Raw genomic sequence first — 16305 nt, forward strand, 5'->3', positions numbered from 1 at the left:
TCCTGAACTGCTCCAGGATTCCCCGGAGAGCATGCAGTTAGGCCGTTCCAGGCTTTCTCCCAACGAAAGGGAACGTCGCATGAGGGAACGTCGGTGCCTCTACTGCGGGGTTGCCGGCCACTTCCGCTCCACTTGCCCCGAGCTGGGAAACGCCTGTCCCCGCCCAGCTACAGGAGGGCTGTGATGGGGAGAATTAGAGCGCCTCCTACTAACGCTGTCCTGGCTATTCCAGCCACTCTGTCCTGGGGGGCCACCAGCATCGGGTCCAGGCTATGATCGATTCCGGTGCCGCAGGTGATTTCCCTGGATGTAACCTTGGCTAAGGAACTTAAGATCCCTACCCAACTACTTCCTCAACCCCAGGCAGTTACAGCCTTAGATGGCAGACCTCTGGAACCAGGAAAGGTTACCGAGGCGACTCAGTCCCTGCGACTTACCATCTCTCAACACCAGCAGGAGGAGACCTTCTATCTCATTGACTCTCCCGAGTATCCTATTATCCTGGGTCACCCTTGGCTATGCAGACATAATCCCCAGATCGACTGGCCTACGGGCACCATTCTAAGCTGGGGTCCCACCTGCCAACTCACCTGCATGCTTCAGAGTCCCTCAGCCCCTAGTACCCAGTTTCAAGAGTCTGTTGACGTCTCCCGAGTCCCCAGTGTTTACCATCGGTTCAAGGCAGTGTTCAGCAAGGCCCGGGCTACTTCCTTACCGCCTCATCGCACGTATGACTGTGCCATTGATCTACTCCCTGGGTGCTGCCCTCCTAGAGGTCGGATCTTTTCCTTGTCCTCCCCGAGCACGCAGCTATGGACACCTACATTAAGGAGTCCTTGGCAGCCGGCCTCATCTATGCCTCTACTTCCCCGGCTGGGGCGGGCTTCTTTTTTGTTGAAAAGAAAGACGGGGTCTTAGGCCTTGTATTGATTACCGGGGACTCAACAAGATCACGGTCCGGAATCGATACCCCCCTTCCTCTCATGGCCACTGCTTTTGAGCTGCTTCAAGGGGGCTTCCATTTTTACTAAGCTGGATCTCCGCAATGCTTACCATCTCGTGCGGATCCGGCAAGGAGACGAATGGAAGACGGCGTTCAACACGCCCACGGGGCACTATGAATATCGGGTGATGCCGTTCGGGCTCACCAATGCCCCCCGCAGTATTCCAAGCCCTGATTAATGATGTTCTCCGGGATATGCTTAATCTGTTCGTCTTCGTGTACCTGGACGATATCCTCATCTTCTCGAGGTCACTGAAGGAGCATGAGGGGCATGTTAGCAGGGTTCTCCAGAGGCTCCTTGACAATCACCTCTACGTTAAGCCTGAGAAGTGTGAATTTCATGTTTCTCAGACTCAGTTTCTCGGGTTTATTGTCACTCCCGGGCACCTAGAGATGGATCCCAAGAAGGTCAAGGCGGTCCACGATTGGCCCACACCTGCCACAGTCAAGGAGGTTCAACGGTTCATTGGCTTTTCTAACTTCTATCGGAAGTTCATTAAGAATTTCAGCTCGGTGGTAGCCCCCTTGACGACGCTTACCAAGGGAGGAGGGACCAAGATTCACTGGGGTCCGGAAGCAGCAGGGGCCTTCGAGGATCTCAAGCGCCGCTTCACTTCTGCTCCGATTCTGGTGACCCCTGACCCAGAGAGACCTTTCGTGGTGGAGGTGGACGCCTCAGAAGTGGGGGTGGGAGCCGTCCTGTCACAGAGGGGTGCGGATGGGAGATTACACCCTTGTGCCTTCATGTCTCGCCGCCTGTCTGAGGCCGAGCGCAACTACCACGTGGGGGATCTAGAGTTGCTTGCGGTAAAACTGGCCTTGGAAGAGTGGCGCCATTGGCTTGAGGGGGCTCAGCACCCTTTCCAGGTTCTCACAGACCACAAGAACCTGGAATATCTCCAATAGGCTAAGCGGATGAACCCCTCGGCAAGCACGATGGTCCCTTTTCTTTAATCGATTCCAGTTCCTCCTGACTTACCGACCTGGCACCAAGAACGTCAAGCCGGATGCTCTGTCTCGAGTCTATTCTCCCGAGGTACAAGAGAAGCCCTTGGCATCGATTATTCCGAGGTCTAGGATCGTCGCACCTCTTCAGTGGGAACTAGAAAGAGGGGTACGAGAAGCTCTTGTCCATGAGCCCGATCCAGGCGGTGGTCCTGCCGGTCGCCTGTACGTTCCTCTCTGTTCGGGCCCGCGTCTTGCAGTGGGGTCATGAGTCGCCCTTGACATGCCATCCAGGCAGTGCTCGCACACTGGAGTTCCTCCGACGGCGGTTTTGGTGGCCGGTCCATTAAGAAGGACGTGCAGGTCTATGTTGAGGCCTGCCCTGTGTGCAACCAGGGAAAGTCGACACGCCAGCGACCCCAGGGACTGCTCCATCCCTTACCTGTTCCTCGAAGGCCATGGTCACACCTTTCTCTGGACTTTGTTACGGGACTTCCTCTATCCCAGGGCAACACCGTCATCCTTGTGGTGGTAGACCGGTTCTCTAAGGCTGCCCGGTTTATTCCCCTGCCCAAGCTGCCCTCGGCTAAGGAGACTGCTGAGCTCCTCATGAACCATGTCTTCCGGATATTTGGTATTCCCCTGGACGTGGTCTCTGACCGAGGTCCCCAATTCTCGTCCCGGTTTTGGGGGGCCTTCTGCAGGCTTGTTGGGGCCACAGCCAGCCTATCGTCGGGGTTCCATCCAGAGTCTAATGGCCAAACGGAACGGATTAATCAGGATCTGGAGACCACCCTGCGGTGTATGGCGGCCAGTAATCCCACGTCTTGGGCCACCTATATCATTTGGGCTGAATACGCCCACAACACCCTCCAGTCCTCAGCCACCGGATTGTCCCCCTTCGAATGCCAGTTCGGTTACAACCCTCCATTATTTCCAGAGGAGGAGGCGCAAGTTGGTGTTCCCTCGGCCCAGCGCTTTGTCCAACGCTGTGGCGGACCTGGAAGAAGGCCAGGCGTGCCCTCCTTCGGACCTCCCAGAGATACCAAAGTCAGGCTAATCGCCACCGCCGGACGGCCCCTAGTTTCCGAGCTGGTCAGAGAGTTTGGTTGGCCACTAAGAACCTGCCCCTCCGGGTCGAATCCAAGAAGCTTTCCCAGAGATACATCGGCCCTTTCCGCATTGCTAGAAAGGTTAACCCTGTGTCTTATCGTTTGGTTCTCCCTCGCTCCCTTCGTATTAACCCCACTTTCCATGTTTCACTTATTAAACCTGTCTTGTCTTCTCCCTTTGCCCCCCACGCAGACCCCCGCCACCTCCCAGGATTATTGACGGCCAGCCAGCCTACACAGTCCGCCGGATACTGGACTCCCGGAGGGTCCAGAACTCTCTGCAGTATCTGGTGGACTGGGAGGGCTACGGGCCAGAGGGGGAGCGCTCCTGGGTTCCAGCCAGGGACATCCTGGACCCAGGGTTGATCCGAGATTTTCGCACCCTGAGGCCAGGGTGTTCTGGAAGGAACGTCAGGAGTCGTTCCTAGAGGAGGGGGTCCTGTCAGCTTCCTGCTTCTCCTGTTTGTCTCCGGGCCTCTAGAGGTCAGCTGTGTTCCCCTCTGCCTTAGTTCTTCCTCGTGTGTCCTCATTAGTTTGATCCAGGTCACCTGTGCCTTGTTTTCCCTTTAGTATTTTAGCTGTGTGTTTTCCCCTTGTTTCTCACTTGGTTATTGCGTCCTGACTATGTGTCTCCTGCTTTGTCCCACCGTGTCTGTCCTAGTAAGTTGTTCGAAGTTATCTTTAGTTTGTTTTTCTCCCCTCGTGGAGTTGTTTTGTTTTGCCTCCTGTTTTGGGAACATTAAATCTACTTGCCTGGAGTATTGCCTTGGGTGTTTCATTTGGGTCCTACAACACCTCCTCTGTGGCTAAGGGGTAGTACCCCCAGCTCTCCACATCTGAGACCGGAGTTCTAGCCCGGCTTGTGACAGAACTGCTCATGATCTGAAGCATACCACCTCATCTGTGATGCATGGTGGAGGTAGTGTTATGGCGTGGGCATGTATGGCTGCCAATGGAACTGGTTCCCTTGTATTTATTGATGATGTGACTGCTGACAAAAGCAGCAGGATGAATTCTGGTGTTTAGGGCTATATTATCTGCTCAGATTCAGCCAAATGCTTCAAAACTCATTGGACGGTGCTTCACAGTGCAGATGGGCAATGACCCGAAGCATACTGCGAAAGCAACCCAATATTTTTTTAAGGCAAAGAAGTGGAATGTTCTGCAATGGCCAAGTCAATCACCTGACCTGAATCCAATTGAGCATGCATTTCACTTGCTGAAGGCAGAACTGAAGGCAAAACGCTCCAAGAACAAGCAGGAACTGAAGACAGCTGCAGTAAAGGCCTGGCAGAGCATTACCAGGGAAGAAACCCAACATCTGGTGATGTCTATGAGTTCCAGACTTCAGGTAGTCATTGACTGCAAAGGATTTGCAACCAAGTATTAAAACTCACAATTTAATTTATGATTGTTAGTTTGTCCAATACTTTTGAGCCCCTAAAATTGGGGGGCTATGTATAAAAATGGTTATAATTCCTACACGGTTCATAGAAGAATTTCGACAAAACCCTTAAATTAAAGATGAAAGTCTACACTTAAAGCACATCTTGATTGTTTCTTTTAAAATCCATTGTGGGGGCGTACAGAGCCAGAATAATGCAAATTGTCACACAAATACTTATTACATTTACATTTACATTTTAGTCATTTAGCAGACGCTCTTATCCAGAGCGACTTACAGTTAGTGAATACATCTTTTTTTATACTGGCCCCCCGTGGGAATCGAACCCGCAACCCTGGCGTTGCAAACGCCATGCTCTATCAACTGAGCTACATCCCTGCCGGCCATTCCCTCCCCTACCCTGGACGACGCTGGGCCAATTGTGCGCCGCCCATGAGTCTCCTGGTCGCGGCCGGCTGCGACAGAGCCTGGATTCGAACCAGGATCTCTAGTGGCACAGTTAGCACTGCGATGCAGTGCCTTAGACCACTGCGCCACTCAGGAGCCAAGTCCATATCACCTATTTATATCATGTGTGACTCATGATACTGTACATCGAAATAAGATATTGCAGTGGTCAGGGCTCTAAAGTGTGACCAATTTGGTTGAAAATGTTTGTATTTTTGCTGTGCGACCTGGAGTTTTAATTTGGGAACACCAGTGGTACAGCTTTACATTTTGCCATTGTAAAGGCCAGTTACACATTTGGTTTTCAAATCTCTCCATGTGACATTATGGATGTGCCTTGATTTCAAATGTGTTGTGATCTCACCAGTTTTGGAGTCGACTGAAAAGTAAGGCTGTCCGTATAGGATACTGTACACGATCCGTGCACTATTCCCATAGGTGGGGTCGTCAGCATCTGTGGCAGTCACCTGCATAACAAAAGTACCTGTGCGTCAGACAGAGACAAAGGGAAGGAAATTGTTAGAAATACTGTTATTTTCGTCACTTCGAGCATTACGTCTTAAGAATAGTACAAGATTCGTATGTTTTTCATGAAGAAAAATTTGTGACATAATTTGACACATTCTGGCATGTAATATAATCTACAGTGGGGAGAACAAGTATTTGATACACTGCCGATTTTGCAGGTTTTCCTACTTACAAAGCATGTAGAGGTCTGTAATTTTTATCATAGGTACACTTCAACTGTGAGAGACGGAATCTAAAACAAAAATCCAGAAAATCACATTGTATGATTTTTAAGTAATTAATTAGCATTTTATTGCATGACATAAGTATTTGATCACCTACCAACCAGTAAGAATTCCGTCTCTCACAGACCTGTTAGTTTTTCTTTAAGAAGCCCTCCTGTTCTCCACTCATTACCTGTATTAACTGCACCTGTTTGAACTAGTTACCTGTATAAAAGACACCTGTCCACACACTCAATCAAACAGACTCCAACCTCTCCACAATGGCCAAGACCAGAGAGCTGTGTAAGGACATCAGGGATAAAATTGTAGACCTGCACAAGGCTGGGATGGGCTACAGGACAATAGGCAAGCAGCTTGGTGAGAAGGCAACAACTGTTGGCGCAATTATTAGAAAATAGAAGAAGTTCAAGATGACGGTCAATCACCCTCGGTCTGGGGCTCCATGCAAGATCTCACCTCGTGGGGCATCAATGATCATGAGGAAGGTGAGGGATCAGCCCAGAACTACACGGCAGGACCTGGTCAATGACCTGAAGAGAGCTGGGACCACAGTCTCAAAGAAAACCATTAGTAACACACTACGCCGTCATGGATTAAAATCCTGCAGCGCACGCAAGGTCCCCCTGCTCAAGCCAGCACATGTCCAGGCCCGTCTGAAGTTTGCCAATGACCATCTGGATGATCCAGAGGAGGAATGGGAGAAGGTCATGTGGTCTGATGAGACAAAAATAGAGCTTTTTGGTCTAAACTCCACTCGCCGAGTTTGGAGGAAGAAGAAGGATGAGTACAACCCCAAGAACACCATCCCAACCGTGAAGCATGGATGTGGAAACATCATTCTTTGGGGATGCTTTTCTGCAAAGGGGACAGGACGACTGCACCGTATAGAGGGGAGGATGGATGGGGCCATGTATCGCGAGATCTTGGCCAACAACCACCTTCCCTCAGTAAGAGCATTGAAGATGGGTCGTGGCTGGGTCTTCCAGCATGACAACGACCTGAAACACACAGCCAGGGCAACTAAGGAGTGGCTCCGTAAGAAGCATCTCAAGGTCCTGGAGTGGCCTAGCCAGTCTCCAGACCTGAACCCAATAGAACATCTTTGGAGGGAGCTGAAAGTCCGTATTGCCCAGCGACAGCCCCGAAACCTGAAGGATCTGGAGAAGGTCTGTAAGGAGGAGTGGGCCAAAATCCCTGCTGTAGTGTGTGCAAACCTGGTCAAGACCTACAGGAAACTTATGATCTCTGTAATTGCAAACCAAGGTTTCTGTACCAAATATTAAGTTCTGCTTTTCTGATGTATCAAATACTCATGTCATGCAATAAAATGCAAATTAATTACTTAAATATCATACAAGGTGATTTTCTGGATTTTTGTTTTAGATTCCGTCTCTCACAGTTGAAGTGTACCTATGATAAAAAGTACAGACCTCTACATGCTTTGTAAGTAGGAAAACCTGCAAAATCGGCAGTGTATCAAATACTTGTTCTCCCCACTGTATATAGGCTATAGGATATATGATGTAATTCAAAGCAAGACAGCTTGGCTGGACTTTTTGGATGAATGCTGGGATCTGAAGCTTTAACATGGAGTTTAAACTTTATGAGAATTAAGAGATTATGGTCTTAAAACCTCACCGTTAACTTTAAGTAATAGTATTTACCAGACAGATGGAATGGGCTAGCCGCTCCATCCCTAACTTAAGCTTTATACATAGATCAATGTGTAGACCTTGTCTATTCATTTCACCCTGTAGGCTAAATAATGTATTTATCATTTACATTTTTCTCAGACCTTAATAATTGACAGCACAGTGTTTTGTTAAACTACATGGTTTCAGTTCGCTACTATTACCAAAATGCCGGTGTTGTTTTGTGCTTTACCAACATTTAGCCATTTCGCTCCTTAGAATTTGTTTCTTTCATTATTCCATGTAATTTATCTGTTGCATTTTCCTGTGTATGCTGTGTTTAGGATCTCATGAACACTTACGAGGTATATGTTGTCTTTACTGAATTCAACCTAATTGAATTTTCATCTCATTTTTCTTTTGTTTGTGTTCCCTCACTTCCATCGACTGGTCATGTGCTCTCTGGATTGGTGCCAGTATTTCTGGCAATAGGCCTACGTGAAATACCTGTGTGTAACGTTTTGTTGGGTTTAGCTTGTTATGGGCAGAGCCTGGTACCCCACCTGTGCTCAGTGATCGAGGAAGGAGAACCTGCTTAGGCCTTACTTAGATTTTATATTAATTCAATGTTTTGTTTTTAAGCTTATAGACCTATCTGATAAAGACAGAATTTTTTTTGGGATTTAGGCCTACACTCTTATTAAAAAAGGTTCTATCTACAACCTAAAATTGTTCTTCATCTGTCCCCATAAGATAACCCTTTGAAGAGCCCTTTTTGGTACCAGGAAGAACCCTTTTGGTTCAGGGTTGAACCTTTTTGGGTTCCATGTGGAAACCTTTCCACAAAGGGTTCTACATAGAACCCAAAAGGGTTTTACCTGGAACCAAAAACAGTTCTACCTGGAACCTAAAAGGGCTCTTCAAAGGGTTCTCTTATGGGGACAGATGAAGAACCATTTTAGGTTGTAGATAGAACCTTTTTTAATAAGAGTGTAGGCCTAAATCCAAACATTTTCTGTAACCCTTTTGGAACCCTTTTTTCTAAGAGTGTACTACATGTCCTCAATATTGATTTAACAAAGTTTAACAGGGATCCCATTAAAAGGGGAGTCATTTGATGCCTAGTTAAAAGTAATACATTGTTAGCAATGTTGTTGAGTTGACTTAATGTTTTCTTATTCATCCCTGGTTGCAGCCCGGTTTAGGTCTATAAACCACTGCCTATTTCACTATGTTCAGCACGCGATGCATGCGTTTAGAAAAAAGGTGCGGTTTGTTCGAGACGACCAACATCGGGTGAGTCCACTGCAATTTACTGTGAATGAATGTCCCTGGCTTTTAATGTGTGCTTTATGGCAAATAGTGTACTTTATTCATTTCAACTGCAAAAACGTTTACAACCCAAAACATCAAGGCCACCTGCCTGCAATGATATTAAACCAAGCAACAGTAACCTATGCCGGTCTCAATCATGTGATTGTATGAAGATGAAATCGTAGACAGTATAACTAGGCCTCTAGTCCTAAAGGATACCCTTCAAATACCCTAGTGTAGATTACTGTCCAACATCGTCATAGTATCTTTACCCCATATGGATTTGTGTAAGCCAAAAAGTACAGTATATGTGCCTTTCTTACCTCCTGGTGACATCTCTGGGACACTGGCTGTATATGGGCCCTCTAAGAACTTTGGTTCATTGTCATTGATGTCTTGAACTTTTATGATGAATTCAGACTCAGGCTCCAGAGGCCTGCCTGTGTGCATGTCCATAGCCTGGGCTCGTAATGTGTAGTAAGACTTCTCCTCTCTGTCCAGACCCATCAAGGCATGGATGTCGCCCGTCGTCTGGTCTATGGTGAAGATGGTGCCGGCTCCTTCTCCTGAGAGAGTGTACTTCACCTCGCTGTCACCCCTGTCCAGGTCTGTGTGAAGCTGAATAGAGAAAACATGTTGTATTTGTCAATTAATCAAAGTAGGTATATATACTAGGCCTAGTTATTTATGTGACTTTAGTTGTATTCGCATTTCCCCAACCCTCTCCATGAGATTGATTTCAGCTATGTCACAACTGTGTTGTACCACTGTTATACAACATAATGTTATCAAAGTAAGTGAGAACTCAGTGTACTGTACTCCCCTAGACATGATATAATTAGACCATTAGTGCATACTGTGGCTTGTTTGATGGATGACAACAAGATGCATAGGGGGACAGAGTTTTCTTGCTGAGCTGTGTCTATTTCCTGCTCCTCCTCGTTCCTTCTAACTGTCACTGACCATAAGAAAATGCTGAGAACATGTTGTGCCATTGATAGATACATAATGGGGCAGAGCACAGTCCCCTGTGTTAATAAAGAAATCCTTTAGATGACCTGTGGCTTGACTATCCTATAAAGGGATTCATTACTCGACTGGATGGCCGGGTTTTACATACAGATGTAGGATCTTAATTTGATCACTCTTTTGTGGCTGAGAATGTTCCTGCACAGCAGGAAATGCAAACTTCAAGGGTATTCAAAGTTTAAAAAGGCTTCTAAAGTTTGTAATTTCCACTTTAAAATGTCAGACTTGATTTACTAACGAAAAATGTATCAACCCTTACAAAACATTTCTATTAATATTTCCTGTTGCTGCAGGATTATTTTCTTGCTTTAGCAAACGGGCTCAAATTAAGCATACACTCATATCAAATACGGCACTGGAAGGCCGATTAAGCTGTTTACATGTCCTAATAATTCAAAGGTTTTCTCAGAAAACCAGATGTTTTAATCGGCGTATGCTTACTTCGATTTTGACCTTACGCCGATTAAGATACACACTATATATACAAAAGTATGTGGACAACCCTTCAAATTAGTGGATTAGGCTATTTCAGCCACAACCGTTGCTGACAGGTGTATAAAATTGAGCACTGCCATGCAATCTCCATAGACAATTGTCTGTCCTCGGTTGCAACACTCACTACCGAGTTCCAAACTGCCTCTGGAAGCAACTTCCAGTGAAGGGAAATCTATAGCTACGGTATACAATGACATTCTAGACGATTCTGTTCTTTCAACTTTGTGGCAACAGTTTGGGGAAGGCCCTTTCCTGTTTCAGCATGACAATGCCCCGTGCACAAAGCAAGGTCCATACAGAAATGAAACATCGGTGTGGAAGAACTTGACTGGCCTGCACATAGCCCTGAGCTCAACCCCATCAAACACCTTTGGGATTAATTGGAAGGCCGACTGCGAGCCAGGCCTAATCGCCTAACACTAATGCCCTTGTGGCTGAAGTCCCCGCAGCAATGTTCCAACATCTAGTGGAAAGCCTTCCCAGAAGAGTGGAGGCTGTTATAGCAGCAAAGGGGGGACCAACTCCATATTAATGCCCATGAGTTTGGAATGAGATGTTCTACGAGCAGGTGTCCACATACTTTTGGTCATGTAGAGTATTTACATACTCGGCCTACTGCCATAATCAGTTTAATATGTAATTATTAGTGTGCATAAAAACATGCTCATTGTAAGGGAGCATGAAAGATGCAATGCATTGTTCCAGTGTCCAGCACATAAGTCCAAACATTTATTTTATTTTAAGTGAATGGTGGAAACTGCAGGAAGCAGTGCTAGACCTAAATGTCAATGATTTAGGTTCTCTGTTAGTGTTTAGACTTTGTAATTTACTTTGCATGGAGTATGTGACATTCCTGCATTTCTAACAGCTGCATACTAGAGAATAGAGAATACTTTTTATATTGAATAATCAAGTAAAATTCCTGCCACCTCTTGACTTGCAGAGGATACAGATGTAGGATCTTAATTCGATCACTCTTTTGTTGATGAGAATCTGCACAGCAGGAAATGCAAACTGTATTCGAAGTTTAAAAAGGATCTAAAGTTTGTAATTTCCACTTTAAATGTCAGACTTGATTTGCCCTAACGAAAAATGTATCAACCCCTACAAAAAATGTCTGTTAATTATAATCCACATAGTAATTCACATTTCCTGTTGCTGCAGGATCATTTTCCTGCTGTCGCAAACTGGCTCAAATGAAGATCCTACATCTGTAGCAGATAATCCATGAGCCACAGCAACAGAGCGATAAAATGTCCCACTCTATTCGCTATGTACTGCATTACTTTTGACCAGGGCCCATAGGGTTCTGGTCAACAGCAATGCACTATATAGGGAGGGAATAGAGTGCCATTTGGGACACAACCACTGTGATTCAGTTTCAGTATGCAGGGGACCATAAAACCAATTCCATGAGATTAATGGTTTATTTAGAAAGTCAGTGAATTGAATGTAATTAAATCAAAGGGCGGAATCTCGAGACACATTTGCTAATCACATGCTTTTTTACTGTCTGATGTACCTACCGCATTCAGCAGGAGGAACACGATTTTACTCTTTACAGTGGGTTTGGATATAATGAGTTTTAAAGTGAATCAGATATTGATGCCATTTGTGGTAAAAACAATGAGACATCCACAGGAACAATGTCTGGCTTAAATACATACACTTACAGTGGGGAAAAAAAGTATTTAGTCAGCCACCAATTGTGCAAGTTCTCCCACTTAAAAAGATGAGAGAGGCCTGTAATTTTCATCATAGGTACACGTCAACTATGACAGACAAAATGAGGAAAAAAAATCCAGAAAATCACATTGTAGGATTTTTTATGAATTTATTAGCAAATTATGGTGGAAAATAAGTATTTGGTCACCTACAAACAAGCAAGATTTCTGGCTCTCACAGACCTGTAACTTCTTCTTTAAGAGGCTCCTCTGTCCTCCACTCGTTACCTGTATGAATGGCACCTGTTTGAACTTGTTATCAGTATAAAAGACACCTGTCCACAACCTCAAACAGTCACACTCCAAACTCCACTATGGCCAAGACCAAAGAGCTGTCAAAGGACACCAGAAACAAAATTGTAGACCTGCACCAGGCTGGGAAGACTGAATCTGCAATAGGTAAGCAGCTTGGTTTGAAGAAATCAACTGTGGGAGCAATTATTAGGAAATGGAAGACATACAAGACCACTGATAATCTCCCTCGATCTGGGGCTCCACTCAAGATCTCACCCGTGGGGTCAAAATGATCACAAGAACGATGAGCAAAAATCCCAGAACCACACGGGGGGACCTAGTGAATGACCTGCAGAGAGCTGGGACCAAAGTAACAAAGCCTACCATCAGTAACACACTACGCCGCCAGGGACTCAAATCCTGCAGTGCGAGACGTGTCCCCCTGCTTAAGCCAGTACATGTCCAGGCCCGTCTGAAGTTTGCTAGAGTGCATTTGGATGATCCAGAAGAGGATTGGGAGAATGTCATATGGTCAGATGAAACCAAAATATAACTTTTTGGTAAAAACTCAACTCGTCGTGTTTGGAGGACAAAGAATGCTGAGTTGCATCCAAAGAACACCATACCTACTGTGAAGCATGGGGGTGGAAACATCATGCTTTGGGGCTGTTTTTCTGCAAAGGGACCAGGACGACTGATCCGTGTAAAGGAAAGAATGAATGGGGCCATGTATCGTGAGATTTTGAGTGAAAACCTCCTTCCATCAGCAAGGGCATTGAAGATTAAACGTGGCTGGGTCTTTCAGCATGACAATGATCCCAAACACACCGCCCGGGCATTGAAGGAGTGGCTTCGTAAGAAGCATTTCAAGGTCCTGGAGTGGCCTAGCCAGTCTCCAGATCTCAACCCCATAGAAAATCTTTGGAGGGAGTTGAAAGTCTGTGTTGCCCAGCGACAGCCCCAAAACATCACTGCTCTAGAGGAGATCTGCATGGAGGAATGGGCCAAAATACCAGCAACAGTGTGTGAAAACCTTGTGAAGACTTACAGAAAACGTTTGACCTGTGTCATTGCCAACAAAGGGTATATAACAAAGTATTGAGAAACTTTTGTTATTGACCAAATACTTATTTTCCACCATAATTTGCAAATAAATTCATTAAAAATCCTACAATGTGATTTTCTGGATTTTTTTTCTCATTTTGTCTGTCATAGTTGACGTGTACCTATGATGAAAATTACAGGCCTCTCTCATCTTTTTAAGTGGGAGAACTTGCACAATTGGTGGCTGACTAAATACTTTTTTTCCCCACTGTAGGTTGGAATCATTAAAACTCGTTTTTCAACCACTCCACAAATTTCTTGTTAACAAACTATAGTTTTGGCAAGTCAGTTAGGACATCTACTTTGTGTATGACATAAGTAATTTTTCCAACAATTGTTTACAGACAGATTATTTCACTTATAATTCACTGTATCACAATTCCAGTGGGTCAGACGTTTACATACACTAAGTTGACTGTGCCTTTAAACAGCTAGGAAGATTCCAGAAAATAATGTCATGGCTTTAGAAGCCTCTGATAGGCTAATTTACATCATTTGAGTCAATTGGAGGTGTACCTGTGGATGTATTTTAAGGCCTACCTTCAAACTCAGTGCCTCTTTGCATGACATCATGGGAAAATAAAAAAAAAACAGCCAAGGCCTCAGAATTTTTTTTTTAGACCTCCACAAGTCTGGTTCATCCTTGGAAGCAATTCCCAAACGCCTGAAGGTACCACGTTCATCTGTACAAACAATAGTACGCAAGTATAAATACAATGGGACCACACAGCCGTCATACCGCTCAGGAAGGAGACGCGTTCTGTCTCCTAGAGATGAACGTACTTTGGTGTGAAAAGTGCAAATCAATCCCAGAACAACAGCAAAGGACCTTGTGAAGATGCTGGAGGAAACAGGTACAAAAGTATCTATATCCACAGTAAAACGAGTCCTATATCGACATAACCTGAAAGGCCGCTCAGCAAGGAAGAAGCCAATGCTCCAAAACCGCCATAAAAAAACCAGACTATGGTTTGCAACTGCACATGGTGACAAAGATCGCACTTTTTGGAGAAATGTCCTCTGGTCTGATGAAACAAAAATAGAACCGTTTGGCCATAATGACCATCGTTATGTTTGGAGGAAAAAGGGGATGGCTTGCAAGCCGAAGAACACCATCCCATCCGTGAAGCACGGGGGTGGCAGCATCTTGCTGTGGGGGTGCTTTGCTGCAGGAGGGACTGGTGAACTTCACAAAATAGATGACATCATGAGGAAGGAAAATTATGTGGATATCTTGAAGCAACATCTCAAGACATCAGTCAGGAAGTGAAAGCTTGGTCGCAAATGGTTCTTCCAAATGACCCCAAGCATACTTCCAAAGTTGTGGCAAAATGGCTTAAGGACAACAAAGTCAAGGTATTGGAGTGGCCATCACAAAGCCCTGACCTCAATCCTATAGAACATTTGTGGGCAGAACTGAAAAAGTGTGTGCGAGCAAGGAGGCCTTTGTCAGGAGGAATGGGCCAAAATTCCCCCAACTTTATTGTGGGAAGCTTGTGGAAGGCTACCCGAAACGTTTGACCCAAGTTAAACAATTTAAAGGCAATGCTACCAAATACAAATTGAGTGTATGTAAACTTCTGACCCACTGGGAATGTGATGAAAGAAATAAAAGGTGAAATAAATCATTTTCTCTACTATTATTCTGACATTTCACATTCTTAAAATAAAGTGGTGATCCTAACTGACCTAACAGAGGGAATTTTTACTAGGATTAAATGTCAGGAATTGTGAAAAACTGAGTTTAAATGTATTTGGCTAAGGTGTATGTAAACTTCCGACTTCAACTGTACATATTTGAATATAATCATTAACAGTATCCATCCAGTGCTTTTATGCAGAGGAATAGCTTGTGCCCTGAGTACAAAGCATTGTTGGGATGGGGTGACTGTCGGGCATTTGGGCAGTTATAGAATAGAATGAGGTGTTGATATTTAGCCAAATCCATACAATCTGATGTATAATGTGGTTATTTGAGCGTCTGAACGGCATGCACAGGGCCACCAGTAAGATAAATGAATGTGTCATTGTTAACGGTTTTCCAGCAATAAGGAATAGGGGACATGTGGGTGAAATGGGGGTGAAATGGGGGTGAAATGGCGCCAGAGGAGATGGCTGCCGTTTTACGTGCTCCTAACCAATTGTGCTATTGTGTGTGTTATTTGTGTTTTTTCACGTTATTTGTAACTTATTTTGTACATACTGTTTCTGCCACCGTCTCTTATGACTGTAAAGATCTTCTAGATATCAGAACATCGATTACTCACCTCGTACTGGACAAAGATTTTTTCTTTAACAAGTCGGACACGAAGGATTTACTTCAGACACCCGACAAGGCCCAAATCCCTGTCATTCGCAGGAGAACGAGACGGAGATATCGGGGACATAGGTTGGGGTGCCTTGTAAGGATCCGACAGCGAGTGGGTAATCTGCCTCTACCATCAGTCCTATTAGCCAACGTACAATCATTGGAGTTACGATTACGAATATCCTACCAACGAGACATAAAAAACTGTAATACCTTATGTTTCACCCGAGTCGTGACTGAATGACGACATGGATAACATACAGCTGGCGGGGTTCATGCTGCATCAGCAAGATAGAACAGCGGCATCCGGTAAGACAAGGGGTGGCGGTCTACAGTGAGGGAAAAAGGTATTTGATCCCCTGCTGATTTTGTACGTTTGCCCACTGACAAAGAAATGATCAGTCTATAATTTTAATGGTTGGTTTATTTGAACAGTGAGAGACAGAATAACAACAACAAAAATCCAGAAAAACGCATGTCAAAAATGTTATCAATTGATTTGCATTTTAATGAGGGAAATAAGTATTTGACCCCTCTGCAAAACATGACTTAGTACTTGGTGGCGAAACCCTTGTTGGCAAATCAAAGAGGTCTGACATTTCTTGTAGTTGGCCACCAGGTTTGCACACATCTCAGGAGGGATTTTGTCCCACTCCTCTTTGCAGATCTTCTCCAAGTCATTAAGGTTTCGAGGCTGACGTTTGGCAACTCGAACCTTCAGCTCCCTCCACAGATTTTCTAAAGGATTAAGGTCTGGAGACTGGCTAGGCCACTCCAGGACCTTAATGTGCTTCTTCTTGAG

The 16305-nt window shown here is 45.1% G+C and overlaps 1 protein-coding gene across 6 annotated transcripts in view; it reads right to left on the bottom strand.

Moving 5' to 3' along the window:
* LOC121580940 (cadherin-12-like) overlaps positions 1 to 16305 on the bottom strand; it is a 52782-nt gene that overhangs the window by 20160 nt on the left and 16317 nt on the right. For all 6 annotated transcript variants that reach the window (XM_041896159.2, XM_041896155.2, XM_041896156.2 and 3 more), the window contains 2 exons: positions 8933 to 9227; positions 5277 to 5396 (listed from right to left, as the gene is read on the bottom strand). In XM_041896159.2, coding sequence (XP_041752093.1) covers positions 5277 to 5396; positions 8933 to 9227 — 415 coding nt within the window. The remainder of the gene's footprint in view (positions 1 to 5276; positions 5397 to 8932; positions 9228 to 16305) is intronic.

This window comes from Coregonus clupeaformis, chromosome 14 (assembly GCF_020615455.1).
Source record: "Coregonus clupeaformis isolate EN_2021a chromosome 14, ASM2061545v1, whole genome shotgun sequence".
Lineage (NCBI taxonomy): Eukaryota > Metazoa > Chordata > Actinopteri > Salmoniformes > Salmonidae > Coregonus > Coregonus clupeaformis.